Source organism: Mesoplodon mirus, assembly GCF_964341445.2.
Source record: "Mesoplodon mirus genome assembly, chromosome: 7".
Taxonomy (NCBI): Eukaryota; Metazoa; Chordata; class Mammalia; order Artiodactyla; family Ziphiidae; genus Mesoplodon; species Mesoplodon mirus.
Window position 1 is genome coordinate 117,512,808 of NC_138983.1, and position 26,126 is coordinate 117,538,933.

General features: G+C 36.8%; 1 protein-coding gene across 1 annotated transcript in view; it reads left to right on the top strand.

The window, feature by feature from the left end:
- The window catches only part of DDX10 (DEAD-box helicase 10), a 284,143-nt gene that overhangs the window by 253,355 nt on the left and 4,662 nt on the right, over positions 1-26,126 (top strand). The window contains exon 17 of the mRNA XM_082628714.1: positions 763-899. Coding sequence (XP_082484840.1) covers positions 763-899 — 137 coding nt within the window. The remainder of the gene's footprint in view (positions 1-762; positions 900-26,126) is intronic.

Sequence of the window (26,126 nt, forward strand, 5' to 3'; positions counted from 1 at the left end):
TTTGTTTGTATTTCTTACCTACCAGGTGACAAAACCAATCTGCCAGAAATAAACTTGTTATAAGGGATGTTCATTACATAAATGTGTAGTAAATTTATTTTAACATTGCATTACTTAGTTCTTTGACAAAAATAAACCCTCACAAAACAAAAGTAAAAAAGCCTAAATACCTCCCTACATGAAACTGGATAGTTCCCAACTTTCTGTTTCTTGGTATTCCATCTTATTTTTAAATTGTTCTTAGTGACTGTGTACTTAATTCGAATTTAGAAGGCCCCTCACTATTAATGAGCTTATACAGATCTGATTGTTGTTTTAAGACTTATTGCAGTCAAAAAATTATCAGACAGATATTTCTGTACTCTCTCTTCTGGCCTTTTACATTTTTACCTAATATTTTTGGTAGTTTTGAAACTTGTGTAGTGGACAGGAACACTAAAACAAATTTATTTTACATTTTATTTCTTTGATAGTTGAGTTACATGGAAGTAATTAAACTGTCAAATTTGTCCCATATTGTGTTTAAGGGACTTAGTAGTGATTTACTTTTTGAACCATATTTTGTTTTACTTTTGAAATGACATGGGTTTTCTTTCTCAGTGCAAATGATTATGGTTCTGAAAGTCACATAGAGGCTTTTGCCAGAATAAAAGGCTTCTAATTTGAGGATCTCAGTTAGGGGTATTTATTTGGGGCTAGAAATAAGACCTGATTATTTATGAGCTGTTTTCTTAAACCACAATTTCCCTTGCGTTTTCTTAGGCTAAAGATGAAGAAGAAGCCTTTCTGGATTGGAGTAATGATGATAATGATGGATTTGACCCAAGCACACTTCCAGATCCAGATAAGTACAGAAGCTCCGAAGAATCAGATAATGAAGATATGGAAAATAAAATTAGGTATGTTTCTACCATTGGTGGCATTAAGAATATGGGTCTTCTCCTTTTAATAACTTCAAAAGATGTGTGGAGACAAACATCTCATGCTCTTCTCGTCATTTTAGGGGCCCTTCTACTGTTTCTGTTAATTCCTGTTAACAGATCTATGGGTTATATGAGAGTTGTATCTTTTTCTTGGTCTATTCTCTTCTTGTCTCTCTCTTTCTGAATCTTTTATGCTTAAGTATTTGATGCACTAGGGTATATTTAGTGAAAACAGAGGTAAGATTTTATTTTGATTCACTGTTGAGATTGTTGTTAAAAATTATTTCTGAATTTTTTAAAAGGGCAGTTATACTTTCAATTCTTTGATGTAAAATTAAGTAAGAAACACATAAAATAATGGAAACTTGTACATAAACAGCCTTTGACAAATTCTCTCAAATTAGAATCTGTTCATTTTAATGTGGACTTACTTGCTGCCATGCCAAAAATAGATGAAATGTAATGAATTGAATGACTTGCTCAGCACTTGTTTTCAGAGTACTATGTATTAGATTAAATTGAGATTCTGTTGATTTAAAAGTTGAGAATATTGAACTGCATGGTTCATGATTGAACTAAATCAATGAGCCTATTTAGGCACAAGGGGGAGGTACTAATAATGGATGAAGTTAATATGGTTGAAGGGGAGAGGAAGCTTGTTGGAACCCCTCAAGTGCTAGTCTGAAAAGTTTGGAGTTGAAAAAATAGGCCACAGAGAGCTATAATCCAGTTTTAACTAAGAGCATTATGAAAAGGTCTCAAAAAGATTATCCCCTTAAGGGAAAAATGCTATAGAGAGATCATTTCAGAGTTACTCTTCATTTTAATATTGTGCTCATTTAAACATAGTATTATTTTATAATAGTGAAAATGACTTATCCAAAATGCAGTCTTCCCATGTGATGTCAGAAACTTGAGACATTTGCTATTGGACAACTAGGTAATGGACATAATAACTTTACTACCACAAGAAGCACCACAGGTGAAAATAATTTATTAGGATTTAGAAAACATATTTAAATGATAAGGGTTAAAAATTTAGGTCCAGGGCATAATTCTAATCTTTAGAAATTGACCTCTAAGAGTAAATATGCATATTCTACTTCAGAAAGTTTCTTGGTACACATGTCCAGACCTTGATGAACTGTCAGTATGGTTGTTTGTTGCCCTTTTTATTCTTATATAAATGTCCCTGTTTCAGAGTAGTTTTTGGGATCTTCATTTTGATAGATGTGATGTAACTTAACACGTATAACTTTATATCATTAACTTCCAAATGCTCTGTGTAATTTTACTTTCTGAAGGGAACTTTAATTCTTACAGTTTGTTATTTGGCCATATTTTCCACGTCTGTCTAACATACCTTTAAAACATAGAGAGCCAACCTTTGAAATCACTGGTAAGATGTCAGCAATCCTTCTGTATCTGATTCATAAGGATTTTTTTCTAACATTTTTCATGATAGTTTCTGGGTCGTCCTTAATCTACGTACAGCAGACATTTCATTTCATTCTTTTGGCATCTCTTACCCTCATAGTGACGTTTCCCTGCTACCACCTAGTTAATATGACTTGTTCTCAAATAGTTTCATGTTTCATCCTCTTAATGAGCTTGTAAATGCTTTGTAGCTAGAAAATCTGTCTTTTTATACCAATACTTTCAGCTCCAGCCTTTACTCATCTCCCCAGCATTAATGTCATAGGCACAGAAAAAGACCCTGAAATACTTGTATTGATTAATAGATTGATGAAGGAGATTTATAGAGTAAAAGAGAGAAACATAATGATAAGCAACTATATAATTGGTCCTAATAGCTTAAATGATACCAAAGATGCCAGAATAGATGGTTGGAGAACTGGAAGAAGCCAAGTTCCGATAGTGTAATGCTGATGCACAAGATGGTAGTAATACCTTGAGAGATGCCAAAGCATCTTAACTCAGTGACAAGCGTTCAGATGGGAAATATTTAAGCATTACATGAAAATTAAAATAGTTTTAAGTTAAGGCATAACTGATAACTACATTAGCAGAGATTGAAAGGAATTGATAAACTTGTCTTAGGCTGAAGAAGAATATCTTGTTGTTGAAAAGAATATCAACAAGAGCTTTATTCCTTTAGTGCATTTAGGGGCTTCCTGGCAGTTTTGTCTTTGTATGAGCACAGTGATTATCTAGTCCAGCCCCCTCCTCTTATAGATGAAAAAGCCACGGCTTCGAGGGATAAAATAGTTTGTCTGTGATCACAATACAAGTTAGGGGCAGGTCAGTGTGATCTTCCTGAATCAAATTGATCCTCTGGTTCTAATCCTTCAGACAAGTTATATAGAATTACTATGGCACTAGGAGAGGTAGCCCAGGAAAACTACCTCAAGACAAGTTTAATGTTATTTGGCTGAAGACCTGATCCAAGACCTAACCATAGGATAGATTTGACTGGACCATGGTTTCCCTACCTCAGCATTATTGGCATTCTGGCCCAGATGATTTTTTGTTTTGTAGAGTTTGAGGTGGTTGTAGACTGTTTAGCATCATCCTCTACCACTAGCATCTCCCCAGTTGGGATAACCAGAAGTATCTTCAGACATTGCCAGGTATCCTTTGGGGAGCAAAATCTCTCACAGTTGAGAACCAGTGGACTAGACCCAGGATGGCAGAATGTATTACTAGTGCTTAATTGCCCCATCCCTCATCCAGGGATAGGCTTTGTCTGTATTCCTTTCCATTTAGTCCTAGCAGTCCTTCTCAAACAGGGCCCATCAATCAATTGGGATTGGTACACAAGATAAAACCTGTTTTCCATTTCTGGACTAGAAGGTAGGATTTAGGGTAAGTTACAAGTAATAGTCTACATGTGAAATTTCTATTTATACTCTAATTTTCCCTTCTCTCTTGAAATTACCTCAGTGGCAATGAATAAAGATATATGTAAACTAAAACCACATTGTTTTGGATAAGAAGAGGTATTCACAAGTAAATTCACGTACACTAGAATTTTGACAGTAGTAATTGCTTCTGCTGTGTATAATAATAACACCAATTCTATCTTCCTATATTGTTCCAATTCTGCTACATCTTTTTTTCTTTGCCTCTCATGGACATGACCGAATGCTAAGATTTTGTGATGTTAGCTTTAGAGGATCCTCCTGGCTTGTTCACAGGTTTTATTTGGTGCACTGTTTCTGGCTTCTGCTCAATAATTGTATGACAGCTAGTGTTGCAGCCTCTTGGTCATCCTCACTCTGCCAGTAGGTTATTCTCTGGATATTAATTTAACATTTTCAGATATGAGTTTGTATAGGACTGGTTATACCAATTAGAAGGTGGCTATTAGTCCCAAACTAACTAGTATGAGCTAATTTCTTTGAACGTTTCCTTTGTATGTCTCTTTTTCCTTCACTTTGGTGACACCCGTAGACATTCAGCACAGGTAACACATTTGTCTCTCTACATGGAAAGACACTTAGTCAGTAGGAAATAGGCATAGGAGAGCCAGATTTATTGGAGAACGACTGAACTTGGGGTCAATAATTCCTCCTCAGGGAAGTCTGATAGGATTTTAAAGAGTTTGTACCTCTGTTCTCCTCCTCAGCTCATACTATAGCCACAGTAGAATTTAAACCCTCCTTAACCCTCTGTAGAATTATCAGAATTGTCATCTCTAACACTGAGATTCAAAAGAGATTCTCATGTAAGATCCAACTTCTTTAGGTTAGCATGACAAAAAGAGATATCTTGCTTATAATATGGTCCCAGGGACAATGAAAATTATATGACCCTCAGTTCCTTTTAAGGAACTTTAAGAATGCTGCCATTAATAGATCCATTTATCCTTAGAAACAGAGCTATGAAATAGGGGGAGTGGGTAATCTACCCTTCGTACAGAAGGAATGTTAACTGGTTAGTCAGCAGCAGATGCCTGAATTCCATTGGAAGCTCTAAGCTTTTGTGCGCTATTTTTGGAAGTAGTTATAGAAGGGAGAGCTTGCTTTGATGCTCTCTGCTTTCTTTTCTCATCTTCTTCCATCTTACAGATTGGTCCATGCTGTGTTTTACTCTGTGGTTTTCATTTCTGATTCCTTCTACGGAACTAGCATAGGTAGAGTTAATACAAAATATTGGGATTTGTTGTTATTATTATTGTTATTAAAATAGAAAATTTAGTAGGAAACCTAGCTCTTTGTTGCAGTGGACTTTGTGACATCAGAGAATTCATTGGTCTGCTGGGAACTACACAGAATCATGTGTTCTTGTCTCCAGTGAGTTTTGATATAGACTTTCATACCTTTTGAGAACATAAGACCTCAGATATTGCATGTAATTATCTTTGTGCTCATAAGTGATTTTTCATTTCTTTATCTCCCAAATAGTCCATATAGTAGAGTTATACTGCTTTCACAATAAACATATTTGACTAGCTTCTGTATGTGGTGCCAAGAGCTGGAGAAGCAACTTTCTGCATTATTTAAATCACATTCTGATTATTTAAGAGTTAAAAAATATCTACTTGATCTGTAGTCTCTGGCTTCTTGTCACATTTCCTCCATCCATTCTTTAAACTGAGAATTTTTTTAGTACCTATCCTGTGCCAGGCATAGTGCAGGTAGAGAGGATAAAACATTAAGCAAGAAAAATACCTTTCCTGCTTTCACAGAACTTTTAGTTCAGTGGAGGTTACAGATGGATAAACAAGCAATTACAAAACAACATGGTGGTTAAGTACTGTGATTTGTGCACTGCGGGAGGTGGTGGGGAGAGGGATGGATGAGCACGAAAGTGATGGACCTAACACTTAGGCTTGGCAAACCAGAAACAGCTTCCTGAAGGGAATGATGGCTAAGCTAAACCTGAAAAAGTTTAAGTTGTAAGAGAGCAGGGAGAAGGGTAAATTGCCCTTCTAAAGAATATGGCTTTTGAAGTGAGACAAGTGTCTAACCATATTCCAGTTAAACTCTTCTTTCAAAAAGTGTTCCTTTTAGCTGTGCCTCACAAGCTGAGAGAGATTTGGTCCTGAACATGTAATATAAGATTAATTTTTGTATATCTAGTAGCATTCATCATGTTTGGTTTATGGCCATTCATGTGAATTGCTAATGATGTGAAAATTTGCAAAGTATTGAATACGATGAAAAAGAAGCAGCTGGATGTTCCAGATATTCATTATCCAGTCAAATTAAGTTTTCAATATTTTTAATCTTAACCTTTTTCAAGCAAAAAAGGAAAGAAAAAGGTTATGGTTAGACTGTTACTGCATTATATCAATCTTTTCTTCACAGAACACAGTTTCTGACTAAGGCAAATTGCTTTATAAAGAATTGTTTTATGGTGGGTATTTGGTAGATTATTCTAGGTGGTATAAGACCACTCACTTGTAATTTGTACTGAGACTGTTGGCATAATTTAGACATGAAAAGCTCTATATGGATTGGTACCTTTTCCTGTACAGGGTAAATTTTCACATCTAATATAATTAGCTGTTCTTTTTGCCTAGCCTGACACAGCTCTGAATCAAAAGGCTGATCAAGGATTTTTGACTGGTTTTCCATTTGTTTGGGGGTTTTGTTTTGTTTTAAAAATCTGGTTTACACTAGTTTTCTGTTTTTGAGTGAACTTGCCCATCTTAAAAAGTTATCTCTTACATGAAGGAGATGAACCACTTTAATCTGTATGGTTTCTCCTAGTGTTCTGTGACAACTCTTCAGTAAATTTCACCCAGCAACTACTCTTCTGTGACTTTACAGTCAGCTTTGTAATACATGGAAGACTTTTCACCTGGAAAAGAAATATGTATGCATTAAAGATAAATTTGGGGGGAAGGAAAATTCCCAAAAAGCATTTTCCTGTCTTAACTGGTTTTGGTTGGAGCTGAGTATGACACATTATGTATTTTATATTAATTGGTGGCATAGTTGGCACTAAATATAGGGGAATGATTTTTTAAGGGATTTTTTTTACTCAGAGTCTAGGTGATTGTTAAATAGGATTGGCTATTGTTTTCACTTACTTGAACCCGTGTTCATTGGTGAATCTCGTTGTGGGTGGTAGATATGGAAAGAATATATCAGTGATATATTGACTTTATTGTGTGCCTGCCATTCTTTCCTTTTATTTTTTTTTAACTTCAGGAGGTTTATCTCTGATTCCAATATGCCTAGCAGCTTTGAAGAGAAAATCTCAATCATCTTTTCTCCTTTGTGAAATACAAAGTTCATGACCTATCAAAGTTCATAGAGCTTTTATCAGCACTTAACATGAATTGTGAATAACAAGAAGAGTTAATTTACTCGACTTTCTTTAAATTGTGTTCCTTTTGTCTTTCTCCCTTTTGCCTGTTGCCCTAAAACAAAACAAAAGCATATCCTGTGTGATGTAAAGCATGAATGGACAAACTTCCAAGGCAGATTGTTGGGGTAGCAGGGAGGGGGGAGTGGGGAAGGTGGGAGAGTAGTGGGAAGGCAGTATTATTTGTCTTGGGACTCTTAGGGGAAAGGTTGCTACCTATTGAGGAAGGAAGGCATTATTTTCTGGGGTGAGGGTTGGGATGGGGAAAACACATTTTGAGAAATTTGAGGTTTAGGAAGCTCTCAGCTTGACCTTACTTGCAGTCTCAGGTTTTGCCCTGTGCTTTCTACCCCTCTGTCATTTAGCCACCCATTGAATAACTGTCACTCAATGACAGTGGTGGGTTTGTCATGTTTCAGAAATACTAGGATCTCTAAGAAGATGGATGAATGGCTCAGGATGCCATGAGGCCAAGGTGAACCACCTAGTAGGTTCACCTAGTAGATGAAACACCTAGTAGGGTTCTCTTGGCTGCTGCCCTGAGTATGGTGCATGTTGACTTTGCTTTCACCTAAAAGACTGTTGAAAATGACACTTTTCAGGACCATTCTTGAGAATGACACCACCCTTTTTTTTTTTTACTTCACATTGCTTCATGTAGAATGCATTAATACCTAATGACTATATTACGTTATTTAGTTATGTCATAATTTCTTTATCCATTCCTCTTTTAGAATTTTAGGTCATAATCATGCTTAGTTGTTTGGTTTTGTTTTCTTTTATTTTTGCTATTATAAGTAATTCTTTAATGGATAACTTTGTTGAACATTGGGTTTTCTCTCTCTTGAAATCATTTGAAGGACTAATGAAGAGTTAGTCTAAACTGTAAAACTTAATTTTGCCAGATAGCTAGAACATTGGGAACATGATTGGGTAGGTGATGATCTTGAATATTAAAAACTAATCAGTGAAAGTAGTTTGAGGAGAAAAGCTGTTGTGCTTTTGGGGAGCAGAAATATTTTACATACAGATTAGTAGCAAGAAAAATCCATAACATAAACCCAACTTGTATGAGTGTTTAAATATTTTTTTTTAATCTGGGAGAAGAGAAATCATGTATGTCTTCTGAATTGCTGCAGAGCAGAAGTTCTTAACCTGAACTCTATGGATGAACTTTAGGGGAATCTCAAACATCTTGAAATTGTATGCAAAATGATGGTTTGGGTGTGCATGTAGCAGACACTCCGGTGCCTTTATCTGGAAAAAGCGTCACGAATTTTCATCAAATTCTTAAGTGGGCTTATAAACCAAAAAAATAGAGATTGGGGGAGTCAAAACTTTTTGCCCATCCCAAATGATGTTTGTGTTTTTTAGAAGGAAACATGTACATGGATCAGTAGTGTGATTGCAGTCCCTTGTGTACTGTTGCCTTCTCACAATCCCCAACCTTTTCTGATTATTAGAATTCTGATCTAAGAGGATATCATCTGCTCTTGCAGTTGTGTTTGTAATGAATGCTGAGCCAGTCAATCTTTTCTGTGACTAAATTGTTTTTACAGATCTGTTTCTAGTACCAAGCAGCTAGAAAAGAGACATTAAGGACATGATACATTTTCAGTTCCATTTCTATATGCGATAGCCTTCACCATCAGAAGAAAATTGGGCAGATTTTATGGAATGTACTGCAGTAATTAATCTTCATTAGGACTGTTGCCATGGCCTTGTAAATGAAAATTTATGATAAGGGGAAAGTCTTTCGCACAACTTTTTTGAATACCGGAGTGCCAGTACTTAAGGGTAGGTATAGAGATCTCTGAGAATTTTTTAACGATCCCAGGGTCATTTATTATTAGCTTAAAATTCTTTAAAAGTCCAAGCTACATTTACTGATATGAATGCAAGAAGGAGAGTTTTGTACAATAGGGGCACAAACTGGACATGCAGATGCTGAACTCTTGGTAGCTTTCCACACACAGTTTGGCAGCATGTTGTAAAAGGACACCCAAGGGTTTCTGTGTGAGTGAATACTCCGCTCTCCACCGCAGTCCTCAGCTTCCTTGCAGCTTGCTCAGTCTGCAATTTCACCTGATTTCTTTCCTTTGCATTCCAAAAAAGAATGAGAAAACAGCATGAGGTTGAAAACTGCACAGACACTGTAGTAAAGGGAGTGTGCTTTCTTCCAGCAGCCCCTTGTCCTGGCATTTGTTAGATTTCTTAACAGGCTTGTACGGTGATGTTGGTCCTCCATTTTATGATGTAGCACACACCAACTTGCACAGCCTTAATTGTGCATGAACAAAGGCAGCCAGTACAGAAGTAAGGAGCTCTAACATATGGCATCATGACGCTTTCTGGCTGCACAGTCTTCCAGTATCAGGCTTACAGAATCCCTGGTGATTCTGGTGGCCATTTTGTAACTTAATTATTGGAACTGCTTGCCCCAGTGTCCTTGGAAGTTTAGTGCTCACTCCATTACACTGTGATTCTATAAAGCCCTGCATACACCAGGGAAGAAGTCGAAAAGTTTTCCCAGCCAATCTTTTCTTCTGTAGTGCCTTGGCCACAATCATATCAGACAGCATTTGGAACATTCTTGAGACTTGGAGTAGCAGTTCCAAATTCAGCACCCTTGTAGCCCAGGGAATGTGGTTTCCAGGTTACAGAGGACATTCTGATGTCTTGTATTGGAGTTTATTCACACATCATTTATTTAAAGTATGCTGTTTAACAGTTAGTAGTCTTCCTATTCATAGCAGGTACTAATGTTGGACTGTCCCATCCCTTTCTACATCTGTTAAGACTGTTGACTAAAGCTTCCTAAGGGCCAGAGAGAGAATTTGTAAAAATCAAGCCAAATAAGACTTGGTAGTTTCCTTTACATGGAAAAATATTATATCAAGGAATCAGGCTCTCTCCTTTTGCCTTTCTGTATCAATACATAGGAATTTAAAGCATGTCTGTTCCTGGAAGAATGGTCTCAGATGCATCTGTACTATGGTTCTATGAACCCAGAGACTGAATGACTTGCCCACATGCACCACCACATATAGTTTGGGAATATGGATCTACATTCCGTATCCTAAACTTGGCAACATGTAGAGAAGTAGGAGTTTTGTGAAATGAAGTCTGTTAGAACAAAGGCAGGCTACTTCGCCCTGCGGGATAATTGTGACTTTTGGAGTCAGTTAGACAGACCTAAATTTGAATGTTACTTTGTTTTACAAGTTGTGGACCATGGACAAGTTAAGTTACTTAACCTCTCTGACCCTCAGTTTTCTTCATCAGTCTTTATCAGATGATAATTCTTACCTTGCAAGGTTACCATGAAGATCTAACTAGGGTAAAAAGAAAGCAGAGTATGATATGTAATAGAGTCATTAATATATGATAATCATTTTATTTACTAAAAACAAAACTGTAGCAGGAGTTTTTAAATGAGTATATACATTTACAAGAATAGAATTGAATGTCTTCTGGGATATCAGCTTTCCTTCTTCCTCATCAAAATCATTCATTAAGCCTCAGATACACAACATGGCAGGCCCTATATTCAAAACAGTCTGCAAAGCTATCCTACAGACTAGGTTGAAGTGATGTATGATATAATGAAAATAATGTCATTAACATATCCTATTCAGTGTAGGATAAAGAGTCCATATTACCAAATTGGAATGTGGGAAATGTCTTCACATGTCTGTTCTTCTTCCTCAGCGTTTCCATTATTCTGGAATTAAACACACTGAAAGTTTACTGTGTGCTTGGCATAGAGCAATAGAGATACTGGATCCCAGCCCTCGTAAAGCTTATATTCCAGTGAGGGAATGTAAAGAGAAGAGATGGTGATAAGGGCCATGAAAGTGGTAAATGTAGGGTAACTAGAGAGTAATTGTGAGAGTTTGCTTTATATAAAGTGGTAAGGAAAAACTTCTCTGAAGTGAGACCTGAAGAATTATTGAAAGCCTTCTCTTTAGGAAAGAAGGAATCATTCATCCTAACATTCTAACCATGAATTGCTTGGACAATTATTAAAGTTTAAATATTCAAATTAATATTTAATATTAATATTAAATGAATAAGTAATATTTAATTTAAATAGTTACCCTAATAGCGACTCTATATAATTATGTATATTCCTGCCAGAGGAGATTCCTCGGCTTTTTTTTTTTTTTTTAATTAGTCTCTGCTTTACAACAAAGTGAATCAGTCATACATATACATCTGTTCCCACATCCCCTCCCTCCTGTGTCTCCCTCCCTCCCACCCTTCCCATCCCACCCCTCCAGGCGGTCACAAAGCACCGAGCCGATCCCCCCGTGCCACGCAGCCACCCCCCACCATCCATCCTCGGCTTTTTTTCATTCCATCATCCTTCAACCATGTGTCTGTACCGACTATGATTCTGATTGGTTTCATGGAAGGTGATGAGGATAAGAAGCAGCTGCTATTCTAGTCCATAAAGTGGCAACTCATTAGAAAGGTGTATGCCAGCATGAAGTTTATGAGAACAGGAGAGTGAAGTTAAGATGGACTGATTACTCCAACTGAAGACTGGAAAGGTAATTCAGGTTATGACTTAAAGCACCATGTCATTCATTGGGGATAAGAGGAGAAAACTTGAATGTATTTTTATGCTTATTTAGGTTATAATGTGTTGATGGTGTATCAACTCTTTTTGAATATATATACAGTGGAATATTACTCAGCCATAAAAAAGAATGAAATAATGCCATTTGCAACAACATGGATAGACCTAGAGAGTATTATGCTTAGTGAAATAAGCCAGACAGAGAAAGAATAAAACTGTATGTTATCACTTATATGTGGAATCTAAAAAAGAAAACAAATGAATGTATATAAGAAAACAGAAACGGACCCAGATAAAGAAAACAAACTAATGGTTACCACTATTGGTTACCAGTGGGGAGAGGGCAGGGGGGAGGGTCAAGATAGGGGTTTGAGATTAAGAGATACAAACTACCAGGTATAATATAAATAAGAAACAAAGATATATTGTCCAATACAGGGAAATATAGCTGTTATTTTATAGTAACTTTACATAGAGTACTATCTATAAAAATATTGAATTACTATGTTGTACACCTGAAACTAACATAATATTGTAAATCGACTATACTTTAATAAAAAAGAGAGAAGTTAGTTCCCGTCAAGGGGATTTGGAGATACTATAATTAATATTTATAATGCATTTACTATGCATATATCACTTATCTTGCATGAGGTAGATATTAATCACATTTTACAAATTAGGAAATTCACACTCCATGAAGTTAAGCAGTCTTCCCAAGTTTTAGGCATTTGCTAACATTTGAGTCAGTCAGGTCTGACTCCGAAGCCACTTTCTTCCATACCAGAATTTTTGTAAAACTACCTGTTAAGTAACTGATTTTAAAAAGCAGACATTTCAACATTAAACATGCTGGGGGGAAAAGATGTTCTTTACATTATGAGATGTACAGTCCAGAGAAGTTACATATATTGTTTGAAAGAAAATCAAAATTACTCTTTTTTTGTTGAATCAAAATGGCAAGTTATACTCCTTCTGTAATATTGAGGTATTGTTTCATTTCTTATTGAGTCTGAGGTTATTGGGTGCTTCTTTCTAGTATTATTTTCCTTATGCCATTAATGTTTTAATTTTCACTGTAGCTTTGATCTTCTGGATTTCTTTGGGATTAATGATATGCGATTTGAAAAAAAAATGCAGTACAGATTTTAATGTCCACTTACATACTCACTCACAAAGAAAGTAAGAATGTGGTTTTAGTTAGTGATTACCTAACTTTGTATGATAATAGAGTGGGCCAGTCAGATATTTAGCAGTATAGAAGCTTAGCCTAGTGGGTTTATTCATCACTTATTTAAGAAGTATTTATTGAGCCTATGGATACTATAGGGGGCAATGTGACTGCAAAGAATAAGACAGTTTTTGTCCTCAAGGAACTTGGAATCTAATCGATGAAGCAGATAAGTAAAATAGACAGTCTTAGTACAGCATTCGTAGGGTGTAATGGAGGAGTGCATAGTGCTAGGGGGCACCTAAGAGGGCACTTAACCTAGACTAGGATGGTCTGGGGAGGCTTCCCAGAGCTGAGTCAGGAGGGGAACGAATAACAAATAGTTACAGAGGCACTAGAAAGACTTAGATGGGTTTGAGAGAGATTAGTGAAGAAATGATCAATTAAATTAAGGATGTGAAGAAGAAGTGGTTAAAGGATGACTTCCATGCTTTTAGTAGGGGTATTACTGTTCACTCAGAAGGAAAATATAGTAGGAAGAATAGATTTGGGGAAAACATGTAGTAGTTAGGAGCATGTTGAGTTTGTGGTGCCTTTGCAAATGTAGATAGAGATTTCCAGGATCCAGCTGAATATGCTGATCTGGTGGTCAGGAAAGAACTCTAGGCTACAAAGATGCATATTTTATAAGTCATTAGCACTATGGAAGATAGTTGAAATACTGAACTGCATGAGAATACTCAGAATGAATATGTAAAATGAGAATAGCAAAGGGCCAAGTATGGAACCTAGAAATATAGATAGTTAAGTAATGGTGACAAAGGAAGAGGAAACTAAGATACCATTAGGGAGGTAGTAGAGAATCTGTAAGTACTTAAAAGTTAGATGATTGCCCGTTACATCTCATGGAAGCTGTAGTAATGGTAAAATTTTAACTATCTGCTGACTGGGTGTTAACTCAACATAAGTCATGTGTTTGGAAAAATGAATTACTAAATTTAGCCTTAACATGACCATTTATATAATTTTGAAAAACATATGCAAAGCCAAAATTTAGAACACTGGGAACTTGTGCTGTTAAAAACAGGTGATTGGTCAGTAGCCTGGCGCCTGTGTACCCACAGACCGGACTGAGTGCTGTGGGAGTTTTCCCAAAGCAAGGTCTGATGAAACATTGCCTTCTTCGTTGCAGTAACGGTACCTCTCAGGACTCGGAAGAACCTTCAACAAGGTCATGATTTCTGTCTGTCAGATGAGTAGGCATTTATTGAATGACTTTTTTTTTTTAACATCTTTATGTATAACTGCTTTACAGTGGTGTTAGTTTCTGCTTTATAACAAAGTGAATCAGTTATACATATACATATATCCCCATATCTCTCTTCCCCCTTTCATCTCCCTCCCTCCCACCCGTCCAGGTAGTCACAAAGCATAGAGCTATCTCCCTGTGCTATGGGGCTGCTTCCCACTAGCTATTTTACATTTGGTAGTGTGTATATGTACATGCTACTCTCTCACTTTGTCCCATCTTACCCTTCCTCCTCCCCGTATCCTCAAGTCCATTCTCTAGTAGGTCTGGGTCTTTATTCCCATCTTGCCCCTAGGTTCTTCATGACCTTTTTTTTTTTTTAGATTCCATATATATGTGTTAGCATATGATATTTGTTTTTCTCTTTCTGACTGACTTCACTCTGTATGACGGACTCTAGGTCCATCCACCTCACTACAAATAACTCAATTTCGTTTCTTTTTATGGCTGAGTAATATTCCATTGTATATACGTGCCACATCTTCTTTATCCATTCATCTGTCTCATCCGTCAATGGACACTTAGGTTGCTTCCATGTCTGGCTATTGTAAATAGTGCTGCAATGAACATTGTGGTACATGACTCCTTTTGAATTATGGTTTTCTCAGGGTATATGCCCAGTAGTGGGATTGCTGGGTCATATGGTAGTTCTATTTTTAGTTTTTTAAGGAACCTCCATACTGTTCTCCATAGTGGCTGTGTCAATTTACACTCCCACCAACAGTGCAAGAGGGTTCCCTTTTCTCCACACCCTCTCCAACATTTATTGTTTGTAGATTTTTTGATGATGGCCATTCTTGACTGGTGTGAGGTGATAACCTCATTGTAGTTTTGATTTGCATTTCTCTAATAATTAGTGATGTTGAGCATCTTTTCATGTGCTCTTTAACCATCTGTATATCTTCTTTGGAGAAATGTCTATTTAGATCTTCTGCCCATTTTTTGCTTGGATTGTTTGTTTTGATATTGAGCTGCATGAACTGTTTGTATATTTTGGAGATTAATCCCTAGATCGTTGCTTCGTTTGCAAATATTTTCTCCCATTTTGAGGGTTGTCTTTTCATTTTGTTTATGGTTTCCCTTGCTGTGCAAAAGCTTTTAAATTTCATTAGGTCCCATTTGTTTGTTTTTATTTCCATTACTCTAGGAGGTGGATCGAAAAAGATCTTGCTTCAATTTATGTCAAAGAGTGTTCTGCCTATGTTTTCCTGTAAGAGTTTCATAGTATCTGGCCTTACATTTAGGTCTTTAATCCATTTTGAGTTTATTTTTGTGTATGGTGTTTGGGAGTGTTCTAATTTCATTCTTTTCCATGTAGCTGCCCAGTTTTCCCAGCACCACTTATTGAAGAGACTGTCTTTCCTCCATTATATATTCTTTCAAGTCTTTATTGAATTTGTTACAGTACTGCTTCCGTTTTATGTTTTGGTTTCTTGGCTGCGAGGCATGTGGGATCTTAGCTCCACGACCAGGGATCAAATCCACAACCCCTGCATTGGAAGGTGAAGTCTTAAGCACTGGACCAGCAGGGAAGTCCCCTTCATTGTATATTCTTGCCTTCTTTGTCATAGATTAGGTGACCATAGGTGCATGGGTTTATCTCTGGATTTTCTATCCTGTTTCCATTGATCTGTTTTTGTGCCAGTACCATATTGTTTTGATTACTGTAGCTTTATAGCACAGTCTGAAATCAGGGAGCCTGATTCCTCCAGCTTCGTTTTTCTCTCTCAAGATTGCTTTGGCGATTCATGGTCTTTCGTGTTTCCATACAAATTCTAAAATTTTTTTGTTCTAGTTCAGTGAAACATGCCGTTGGTAATTTGATAGGGATTGCACTGAATCTGTAGACTCCTTTGGGCAGTATAGTCATTTTCACAATATTGATTCTTCCAATCCAAAAACATGGTATATCTCTCCATCTGTTTGTGTCATCTTTGATTTCTTTCACCAGTATCTTATAGTTTTCTAAGTACAGGTCTTTTGCCTCCTTAGGTAGGTTTATTCCTAGGTAATTTATTCTTTTTGTTGCAGTGGTAAATGGGATTGTTTCCTTGATTTCTCTTTCTGTTATTTCGTTGTTAGTGTATAGGAAGGCAGGAGATTTCTGTGTATTAATTTCTTATCCTGCAACTTTACCGAATACATTGATTAGCTCTAGTAGTTTTCTGGTAGCATCTTTAGGGTTTTCTTTGTATAGTATCATGTCATCTGCAAACGCTGGCAATTTTACTTCTTCTTTTCCAATTTGGATTCCTTTTATTTCTTTTTTCCTCTCTGATTGCCATGGCTATGACTTCCAAAACTATTTTGAATAATAGTGGCAATTGTGGAAATACTTGTCTTGTTCCTGATCTTAAAGGAAATGCTTTCAGTTTTTCACCATTGAGAATGTTGTTTGCTTTGGGTTTTTCATATATGGCCTTTATTATGTTGAGTTAGGTTCCGTCTGTGTCCTGTTTCTGGAGAGTTTTTATCATAAAAGCGTGTTGAATTTTGTCAGAAACTTTTCCTGCATCTATTCAAATGATCATATGGTTTTTATTCTTCAGTTTGTTGATGTGGTGTATCAAACTGATTGATTTGTGGACATTAAAAAAATCCTTGCATCCCTGGGGTAAATTCCACTTGATCATGATGATCCTTTTTTGTTTGAATTTTAGAATTTTATTTATTTTTATCTACATCAGGTTCTTATTAGTTATCCATTTTATACATATTAGTGTATATAAGTCAATCCCAATCTCCCAATTCATCACACCACCATCACACCCCCAGCCACTTTTCCCCCTTGGTGTCCATACGTTTGTTCTCTACATCTGTGTCTCTATTTCTGCCCTGCAAACCAGTTCATCTGTACCAATTTCATTCCTTTTTATGGCTGAGTAATATTCCATTGTATATATGTAGCACATCTTCTTTATCCATTCGCCTGTCAATGGGCATTTAGGTTGCTTCCATGACCTGGCTATTGTAAATAGTGCAGCAATGAACGTTGGGGTGCATGTGTCTTTGAATTATATTTTTCTCAGGGTATATGCCCAGTAGTGGGATTGCTGGGTCATATGGTAATTCTATTTTTTAGTTTTTTAAGGTACCTCCATACTGTTCTCCATAGTGGCTGTATCAATTTACATTCTGACCAACAGTTCAAGAGGGTTCCCTTTTCTCCACACCCTCTCCAGCATTTGTTGTTTGTAGATTTTCTGATGACCCATTCTAATGGGTGTGAGGTGAAACCTCATTGTCATTTTGATTTGCATTTCTCTAATATTTTAGTGATGTTGAGCAGCTTTTCATGTGCCTCATGGCCATCTGTATGTCTTCTCTGGAGAAATGTCTATTTAGGTCTCTGCCCATTTTTTGATTGGGTTGTTTGTTTTTTTAATATTGAGCTGCATGAGCTGTTTATATATTTTGGAGACTAATCCTTTGTCAGTTGATTCGTTTTCAAATATTTACTCCCATTCTGAGGGTTGTCTTTTCGTCTTGTTTGTAGTTTCCCTTGCTTTGCAAAATCTTTTAAGTTTCATTAGGTCCCATTTGTTTATTTTTGTTTTTATTTCCATTACTCTAGGAGGTGGACCAAAAAAGATCTTCCTGTGATTTATGTCAAAGAGTTTTCTTCCTATGTTTTCCTCTAAGAGTTTTTTAGTGTCTGCTCTTACATTTAGGTCTCTAATCCATTTTGAGTTTATTTTTGTGTATAGTGTTACGGAGTGTTCTAATTTCATTCTTTTCCATGTAGCTGTCCAGTTTTCCCAGCACCACTTATTGAAGAGACTGTCTTTTCTCCATTGTATATCCTTGCCTCCTTTGTCGTAGATTAGTTAGCCATAGGTGCATGAGTTTATCTCTGGGCTCTCTATACAGTACCATTGATCTATATGTCTGTTTTTGTGCCAGTACCTTATTGTCTTGATGACTGTAGCTTTGTAGTATAGTCTGAAGTCAGGGAGTCTGATTCCTCCAGCTCCGTTTTTTTCCCTCAAGACTGCGTTGGCTATTTGAGGTCTTTTGTGTCTCAATACAAATCTTAAGATTTTTTTGTTCTATCTGTGAAAGATGCCATTGGTAATTTGATAGGGATTGCATTGAATCTGCAGATTACTTTGGGTAATATAATCACTTTCACAATATTGAGTCTTCAATCCAAGACATGGTATATCTCTCCATCTGTTTTTATCATCTTTAATTTCTTTCATCAGTGTCTTACAGTTTTCTGCATACAGGTTTTTGTCTCCCTAGATAGGTTTATTCCTAGGTATTTTATTCCTTTTGTTGCAGTAGTAAATGGGAGTGTTTCATTAATTTCTCTTTCAGAGTTTTCATCATTAATATATAGGAATGCAAGAGATTTCTGTGCATTAATTTTGTATCCTGCCGCATTACCAAGTTCATTGATTAGCGCTACTAGTTTTCTGGTGACATCTTTAGGATTCTCTGTGTATGGTGTCATGTCATCTGCAAACAGTGACAGTTTTACTTCTTTTCCAATTTGTATTTCTTTTAGTTCTTTTTCTTCTCTGACTGCCATGGCTAGGACTTCCAAAACTATGTTGAATAATAATGGTGAGAGTGGACATCCTTGTCTTGTTCCTGATCCTAGAAGAAATGCTTTCAGTTTTTCACCATTGAGAATGATGTTTGCTGTGGGTTTGTCATATGTGGCCTTTATTATGTTGAGGTAAGCTCCCTCTATGCCCACTTTCTGGAGAGTTTTTATCATAAATAGGTGTTGAATTTTGTCAAAGCTTTTTCTGCATCTATTGAGGTGATCATATGGTTTTTATTCTTCAATTTGTTACTATGGTGTATCACATTGATTGATTTCCATATATTGGGTAATCCTGGCATCCCTGGGATAAATCCCACTTGATCATGGTATATGATCCTTTTAATGTGTTGGTGGATTCTGTTTGCTAGTATTTTGTTGAGGATTTTGCATCTATATTCATCATTGATATTGGTTTGTAATTTTCTTTTTTTGTAGTATCTTTGTCTGGTTTTGGTATCAGGATGATGGTGGCCTCATAGAATGAGTTTGGGAGTGTTCCTTCCTCTGCAATGTTTTGGAAGAGTTTGAGAAGATTGGATGTTAGCTCTTCTCTAAATGTTTGATAGAATTCACCTGTAAAGCCATCTGGTCCTGGACTTTTGTTTGTCGGAATATTTTTAATCACACTTTCAATTTCAGTACTTGTGATTGGTCTGTTCATATTTTCTGTTTCTTCCTAGTTGAGTCTTGGAAGGTTATACCTTTCTAAGAATTTGTCCATTTCTTCCAGGTTGTCCATTTTATTGGCATAGGGTAGCTTGTAGTAGTCTCTTAGGATACTTTGTATTTCTGCAGTGTCTGTTGTAACTTCTCCTTTTTCATTTCTAATTTTATTGATTTGAGTCCTCTCCCTCTTTTTCTTGATTAGTCTGGCTATCAATTTTGTTTATCTTCTCAAAGAACCAGCTTTGAGTTTTATTGATCTTTCCTATTGTTTTTTTGTTTCTATTTCATTTATTTCTGTTCTGATCTTTATGATTTCTTTCCTTCTACTAAGTTTGGGTTTTGTTTGTTCTTCTTTCTCTAGTTCCTTTAGGTGTAAGGTTAGATTGTTTATTTGAGATTTTTCTTCTTTCTTGAGGTAGGCTTGTATTGCCATAAACTTCTCCCTTAGAACTGCTTTTGCTGCATCCCATAGGTTTTGGATCATTGTGTTTTCATTGTAATTTGTCCCTAGGTATTTTTTGATTTCCTCTTTGATTTCTTCAGTGATGTCTTGGTTATTTAGTAATGTATCGTTTAGCCTCCATGTGTTTGTGTTTTTTACGTTTTTCTCCCTGTAATTCATTTCTTGTCTCATAGCGTTGTGGTCAGAAAAGATGCTTGATAAGATTTCAATTTTCTTAAATTTACTGAGGCTTGATTTGTGACCTAAGATGTGATCTATCCTGGAGAATGTTTCATGTGCACTTGAGAAGAAAGTGTAATCTGCTGTTTTTGGATGGAATGTCCTATAAATATCAAGTAAATCTATCTGGTCTGTTGTGTCACTTAAAGCTTCTGTTTCCTTATTAATTTTCTGTTTGGATGATCTGTCCACTGGTGTAAGTGAGGTGTTAAAGTCCCCCACTATTATTGTGTTACTGTCAATTTCCTCTTTTATAGCTGTTAGCAGTTGCCTTATGTATTGAGGTGCTCCTATGTTGGGTGCATATATATTTATAATTGTTATATCTTCTTCTTGGATTGATCCCTTGATCATTATGTAGTGTCCTTCCTTGTCTCTTTTAACATTCTTTACTTTCAAGTCTATTTTATCTGATATGAGAATTGCTACTCCAGCTTTCTTTTGATTTCCATTTCCATGGAATATCTTTTTCCATCGCCTCACTTTCGGTTTGTATGTGTCACTAGGTCTGAAGTGGGTCTCTTGAAGACAACATATATATATATGGGTCTTGGTTTTGTGTCCCTTTCACAAGCCTGTGTCTTTTGGTTGGAGGATTTAATCCATTCTTGTTTGAGGTAATTATCAATATGTGTGTTCCTATTACCATTTTCTTAATTGTTATGGGTTTGTTTTTGTAGATCCTTTTCTTCTCTTGTGTTTCCCATTTATAGAAGGTCCTTTAGCATTTGTTGTAGCACTGGTTTGGTGGTGCTGAATTCTCTTAGCTTTCACTTGTTTGTAAAGCTTTTGATTTCTCTGGCAAATCTGAATGAGATCCTTGCCAGGTAGAGTAATCTTGGTTGTAGGTTCTTCCCTTTCATCACTTTAAATATATCATGCCACTCCCTTCTGGCTTTTAGAATTTCTGCTGAGAAATCAGCTGTTAACCTTATGGAAGATCCCTTGTATGTTATTTTTCCTTTTTCCCTTGTTTCTTTCAGTAACTTTTCTTTGTCTTTCATTTTTGTCAATTTGATCACTATGTGTTTCGGTGTGCTTGGGTTTATCCTGCCTGGGACTCTCTGTGCTTCCTGGACTTGAGTGGCTATTTCCTTTCCCATGTTAGGGGAGTTTTCCACGGTAATCTCTTGAAATATTTTCTCGGGTCCTTTCTCTCTCCTCCTTCTGGGACCCCTATAATGCAAATGTTGTTGCGTTTAATGTTGTCCCAGAGGTCTCTTAGGCTGTCTTCATTTGTTTCATTCTTTTTACTTTATTCTGTTCCACAGCAGTGAATTCCACCATTCTGTCTTCCAGTTCACTTATCCGTTCTTCTCCCTCAGTTCTTCTGCTATTGATTCCTTCTAGTGTATTTTTCATTTCACTTATTGTATTGTTCATCTCTGTTTGATTTTTCTTTAATTCTTCTAGGTCTTTGTTAAACATTTCTTGCATTTTCTCGATTTTTGCCTCCATTCTTTTTCTGAGGTCCTGGATCATCTTCACTATCATTATTCTGAATTCTTTTTCTGGAAGGTTGCCTATCTCCCCTTCATTTAGTTGCTTTACTGGGGTTTTATCTTGATCCTTCATCTGGTACATAGCCCTCTGCCTTTTCATCTTGTTTATGTTTCTGTGAATGTGGTTTTTGTTCCACAGGCTGTAGGATTGTAGTTCTTCTTGCTTCTGCTGTCTGCCCTCTGGTGGATGAGGCTAAGAGGCTTGTGCAGGTTTCCTGATGGGAGGGACTTGTGGTGGGTAGAGCTGACTGTTGCTCTGGTGGATGAGGCTAAGAGGCTTGTGCAGGTTTCCTGATGGGAGGGACTTGTGGTGGATAGAGCTGGCTGTTGCTCTGGTGGGCGGAGCTCAGTAAAACTTTAGTCCCCTTGACTGCTGATGGGTGGGGCTGTGTTCCCTCCCTGTTGGTTGTGTGGCCTGAGATAACCCAACACTGGAACCTGCCTGGGCTCTTTGGTGGGTCTAATGGCAGACTCTGGGAGGGCTCCCGCCAAGGAGTACTTCCCAGAACTTCTACTGCCAGTGTCCTTGTCCTCACGGTGAGGCACAGCCACACCCCGCCTCTGCAGAAGACCCTCCAACACTAGCAGGTAAGTCTGGTTCAGTCTCCTATGGGGTCACTGCTCCTTCCCCTGTGTCCCGATGCGCACACTACTTTGTGTGTGCCCACCAAGAGTGGAGTTTCTGTTTCTCCCAGTCTTGTCGGAGTCCAGCAATCAAATCCCACTAGCCTTCAAAGTCTGATTCTCTATGAATTCCTCCTCCCGTTGCCGTACCCCCAGATTGGGAAGCCTGACGTGGGGCTCAGAACCTTCACTCCAGTGGGTGGACTTCTGTGGTATAAGTGTTCTCCAGTTTGTGAGTCACCAACTCAGCAGTTATAGGATTTGATTTTATTGTGATTGCGCCCCTCCTACCATCTCACTGTGGTTTCTCCTTTGTCTTTGGATGTAGGGTATCTTTTATGGTGAGTTCCAGTGTCTTCCTATTGATGACTGTTCAGCAGTTAGTTGTGATTCTGGTGCTCTTTCAAGAGGGAGTGAGCATACATCATTCTGCTCTGCCATCTTTAACCAATCTTTCATGATGATCCTTTTAATGTGTTGGATTTGGTTTGCTAGTATTTTGTTGAGGAATTTTGCATCTATGTTCGTCAGTGATGTTTGCCTGGTTTTGCTATCTGGGTGATGGTGGACTCATAGAATGAGTTTGGGAGTGTTTCTTCCTCTGCAATTTTTTGGAAGAGTTTGAGAAGGGTAGGTGTTAACTCCTCTCTAAATGTTTGATAGAATTCGCCTGTGAAGCCATCTGTTCCTGGACTTCTGTTTCTTGGAAGGTTTTTAATCACAGTTTCAATTTCAATACTTGTAATTGGTCTGTTTATATTTTCTATTTCTTCCTGGTTCAGTCTTGGAATGGTGTACCTTTCTAAGAATTTGTCCATTTCTTCTAGGTTGTCTGTTGGTGTATAGTTGCTTGTAGTAGTCTTTTATGATGCTTTGTATTTCTGTGGCGTCCATTGTAACTTCTCTTTTTTATTCTAATTTTATTGATTTAAATCATCTCCCTTTTTTTCTTGATGAGTCTGTCTAAAGGTTTATCAATTTTTTTTCTTCTCAAAGGACCAGCTTCTAGTTTCATTGGTCTTTGCTCTTGTTTTCTTCATCTCTCATTTATTTCTGCTCTGATCTTTATGATTTCTTTCCTTCTACTAATTTTGGGTTTTGTTTGTTCTTCTTTCTCTAATTGCCTTAGGGGTAAGGTTATGTTGTTTATTTGAGATTTTTCTTCTTTCTTGAGGGAAGATTGTATTGCTATAAATTTCCCTGTAAGAACTGCTGTTGCTGCATCCCATAGGTTCAGTCATTGTGTTTTCATTGTCCTTTGTATCTAGGTATTTTTTGATTTTCTCTTTGATTTCTTCAGTGATCCAGTGATTGTTTAGTAATATATTGTTTAGCCTCCTTGTGTTGTGTTTTTTACATTTTTTTTTCCTGTAATTGATTTCTAATCTCATAGCTTTGTGTTTGGAAAACATGCATGATTTCAGTTTTCTTAAATTTACTGAGGCTTGGTTTGTGACCCAAGATGTGATCTATCCTGGAGAATGTTCCATGTGCAGTTGAGAAGAAAGTGTATTGTGCTGCTTTCTGAGGTTTTGTTTGTTTGTTTGTTTGTTTTGTGGTACGTGGGCCTCTCACTGTTGTGGCCTCTCCCGTTGCGGAGCACAGGCTCTGGACGTGCAGGCTCAGTGGCCATGGCTCATGGGCCCAGCCGTTCTGCATCATGTGGGATCCTCCCGGACTGGGGCATGAACCTGCATTCCCCTGCATCGGCAGGCGGACTCCCAACCACTGCACCACCAGGGAAGCCCTGAGATGTTTTTTGATTTCTCTTTTTATTTCTTCTTCGACCCATTGGTTGTTCAGGACTGTGTTTTTTAATTTCCACATACTGTGAATTTTTCAGTTTTCTTATAATTAATTTCTAGTTTCATACCATGTGGTTGATAAAAATACTTGGTATGATTTCAGTCTCCTTAAATTGCTAAGATTTGTTTTGTGACTTATCATATAGTCTTTCCGAAGAATGTTCTGAGTGTGCTTGAGAAGAATGTGTATTCCTTTGCTGTTGGGCCTAATGTCCTGTATATTTTTGTTCAATCTCTTTGCTCTAAAGTGTAGTTCCAATACAATATTTCCTTACTGATTTTTTTTTGTCTGGATGATCTAGCCATTGTTAAAAGTGGTATACTAAAGTCCCCTTCTCTTATTGTATTGTTGTCTATTTCTGTCTTCAGATCTGTTAATATTTAATATATTGTGGTGCTCAAGTGTTTGGTCTATGTGTATTTATTATTGTTATATATATATATATATATACACACATACACATACTATATATGTGTATTATATATTGTTATATCTTAATGAATTGACCTCTTTGTCATTATATAATGATTTTGTTTGTCTCTTGTTACCACTTTTAGCTTAAAGTATATTTTGTCTGATGTAAGTAGCTGCCTTTGCTCTCTTTTGGTTTCTACTTGCATGGAATATCTTTTTTCTAGCCCTTCATTTTAATATTTCCAGGCCTTCATTTTGAGACTATGTGTTCTTAAAGGTGAATTGAGTTTCTGGCAGGCAGCATATAGTTGGGTCTTATCTATGCCACCAATCTATGCCTTTTGATTGGAGAATTTAATCCATTTACATTTAGAATAATTATTGATTGGTAAGGAATTACTAATGCCATTCTATTGTTTTCTGGCTGTTTGTTATTCCCTTGTTCCTTTTTATCCTTCTCTTGCTACCTTCCATTGTGAATTGATGATTTCTTAGAGTCGTATGCTTTGATTCCTTTCTCTTTATGTTTTGTGAATCTGCTGTATGTTTTTGCTTTGTGGTTCCCATGAAGCTTACGGAAGACATCTTATAGATAGATAATAGTCTATTTTACACTGGTAACAGCTTATTTTAATCACATACAAAACCTCTACCCTTTTACTTCCCTCTTCTTATGCTTTTGATATCACAGTTTACCTCCTTTTATATTGTGTAGTTATTAACCAGTATTGTAGCTATAGTTATTTTTTTAATACTGTCGCCCTTTAACCTTTATACTAGAGTTAAATGTTGAACACGCCACCATATTACAGTAGTAGCATATTTTGAATTTAACTGTATACTTACCTTTACCCAGTGTCTTGGATATTTTCATGTACTAAATAGTGTCCTTTGATTTAACTTGAACTCCTTTCAGCATTTTTATTTGTTGTTGTTAAGGCAGGTCTAGTGGTGATGGATTCCTTCAGCTTTTGTTTGTCTGTGATACTATTTCTCTCTCTTTCCTTTCTGAAGGACAACATTGCCTGATAGAGTACAGTCAGCCCTTTGTATCAGTGGGTTCCACATCCACATTCAAACAACTGTAAATCGAAAATACTCAAGGAAAAAAAATTCCAGAAAGTTCCAAAAACCAAAATCTTAATTTGCCATGCACCAGCAACTGTTTACATAGCATTTACATTTTATTAGGGATTAAAAGTAGTCTAGGAATGATTTAAAGCATATGGGAGGATGTGACTAGGTTACATGCAAATACTACACCATTTTATATAGGTACTTGAGCATCTGCAGATTTTGGTATCACTAGGAGGGGGAAGAAGGGGGGTCCCAAAACCAATTCCCCGTGAATTCTGAGGGATGACTGCATTCTTGGTTGACAGGTTTTTTTCCTTTCAACACTTCTGCTTATATCATCCATTCTTTCTTGGCCTGTAAAGTTTCTGCTGAGAAATATGCTAATAGTCTTATGGGAACTCCCTTGTAAGCTGCAAGTTTCTTTTCTCTTGTTGCTTTTAAGATTCAGTCTTTTTCTCTGATTTTTGACAGTTTTGTTATAATATGTCTTGGAGGAGATCTCTTTAAGTTGAGTTTGTTTGGATACCCATGGG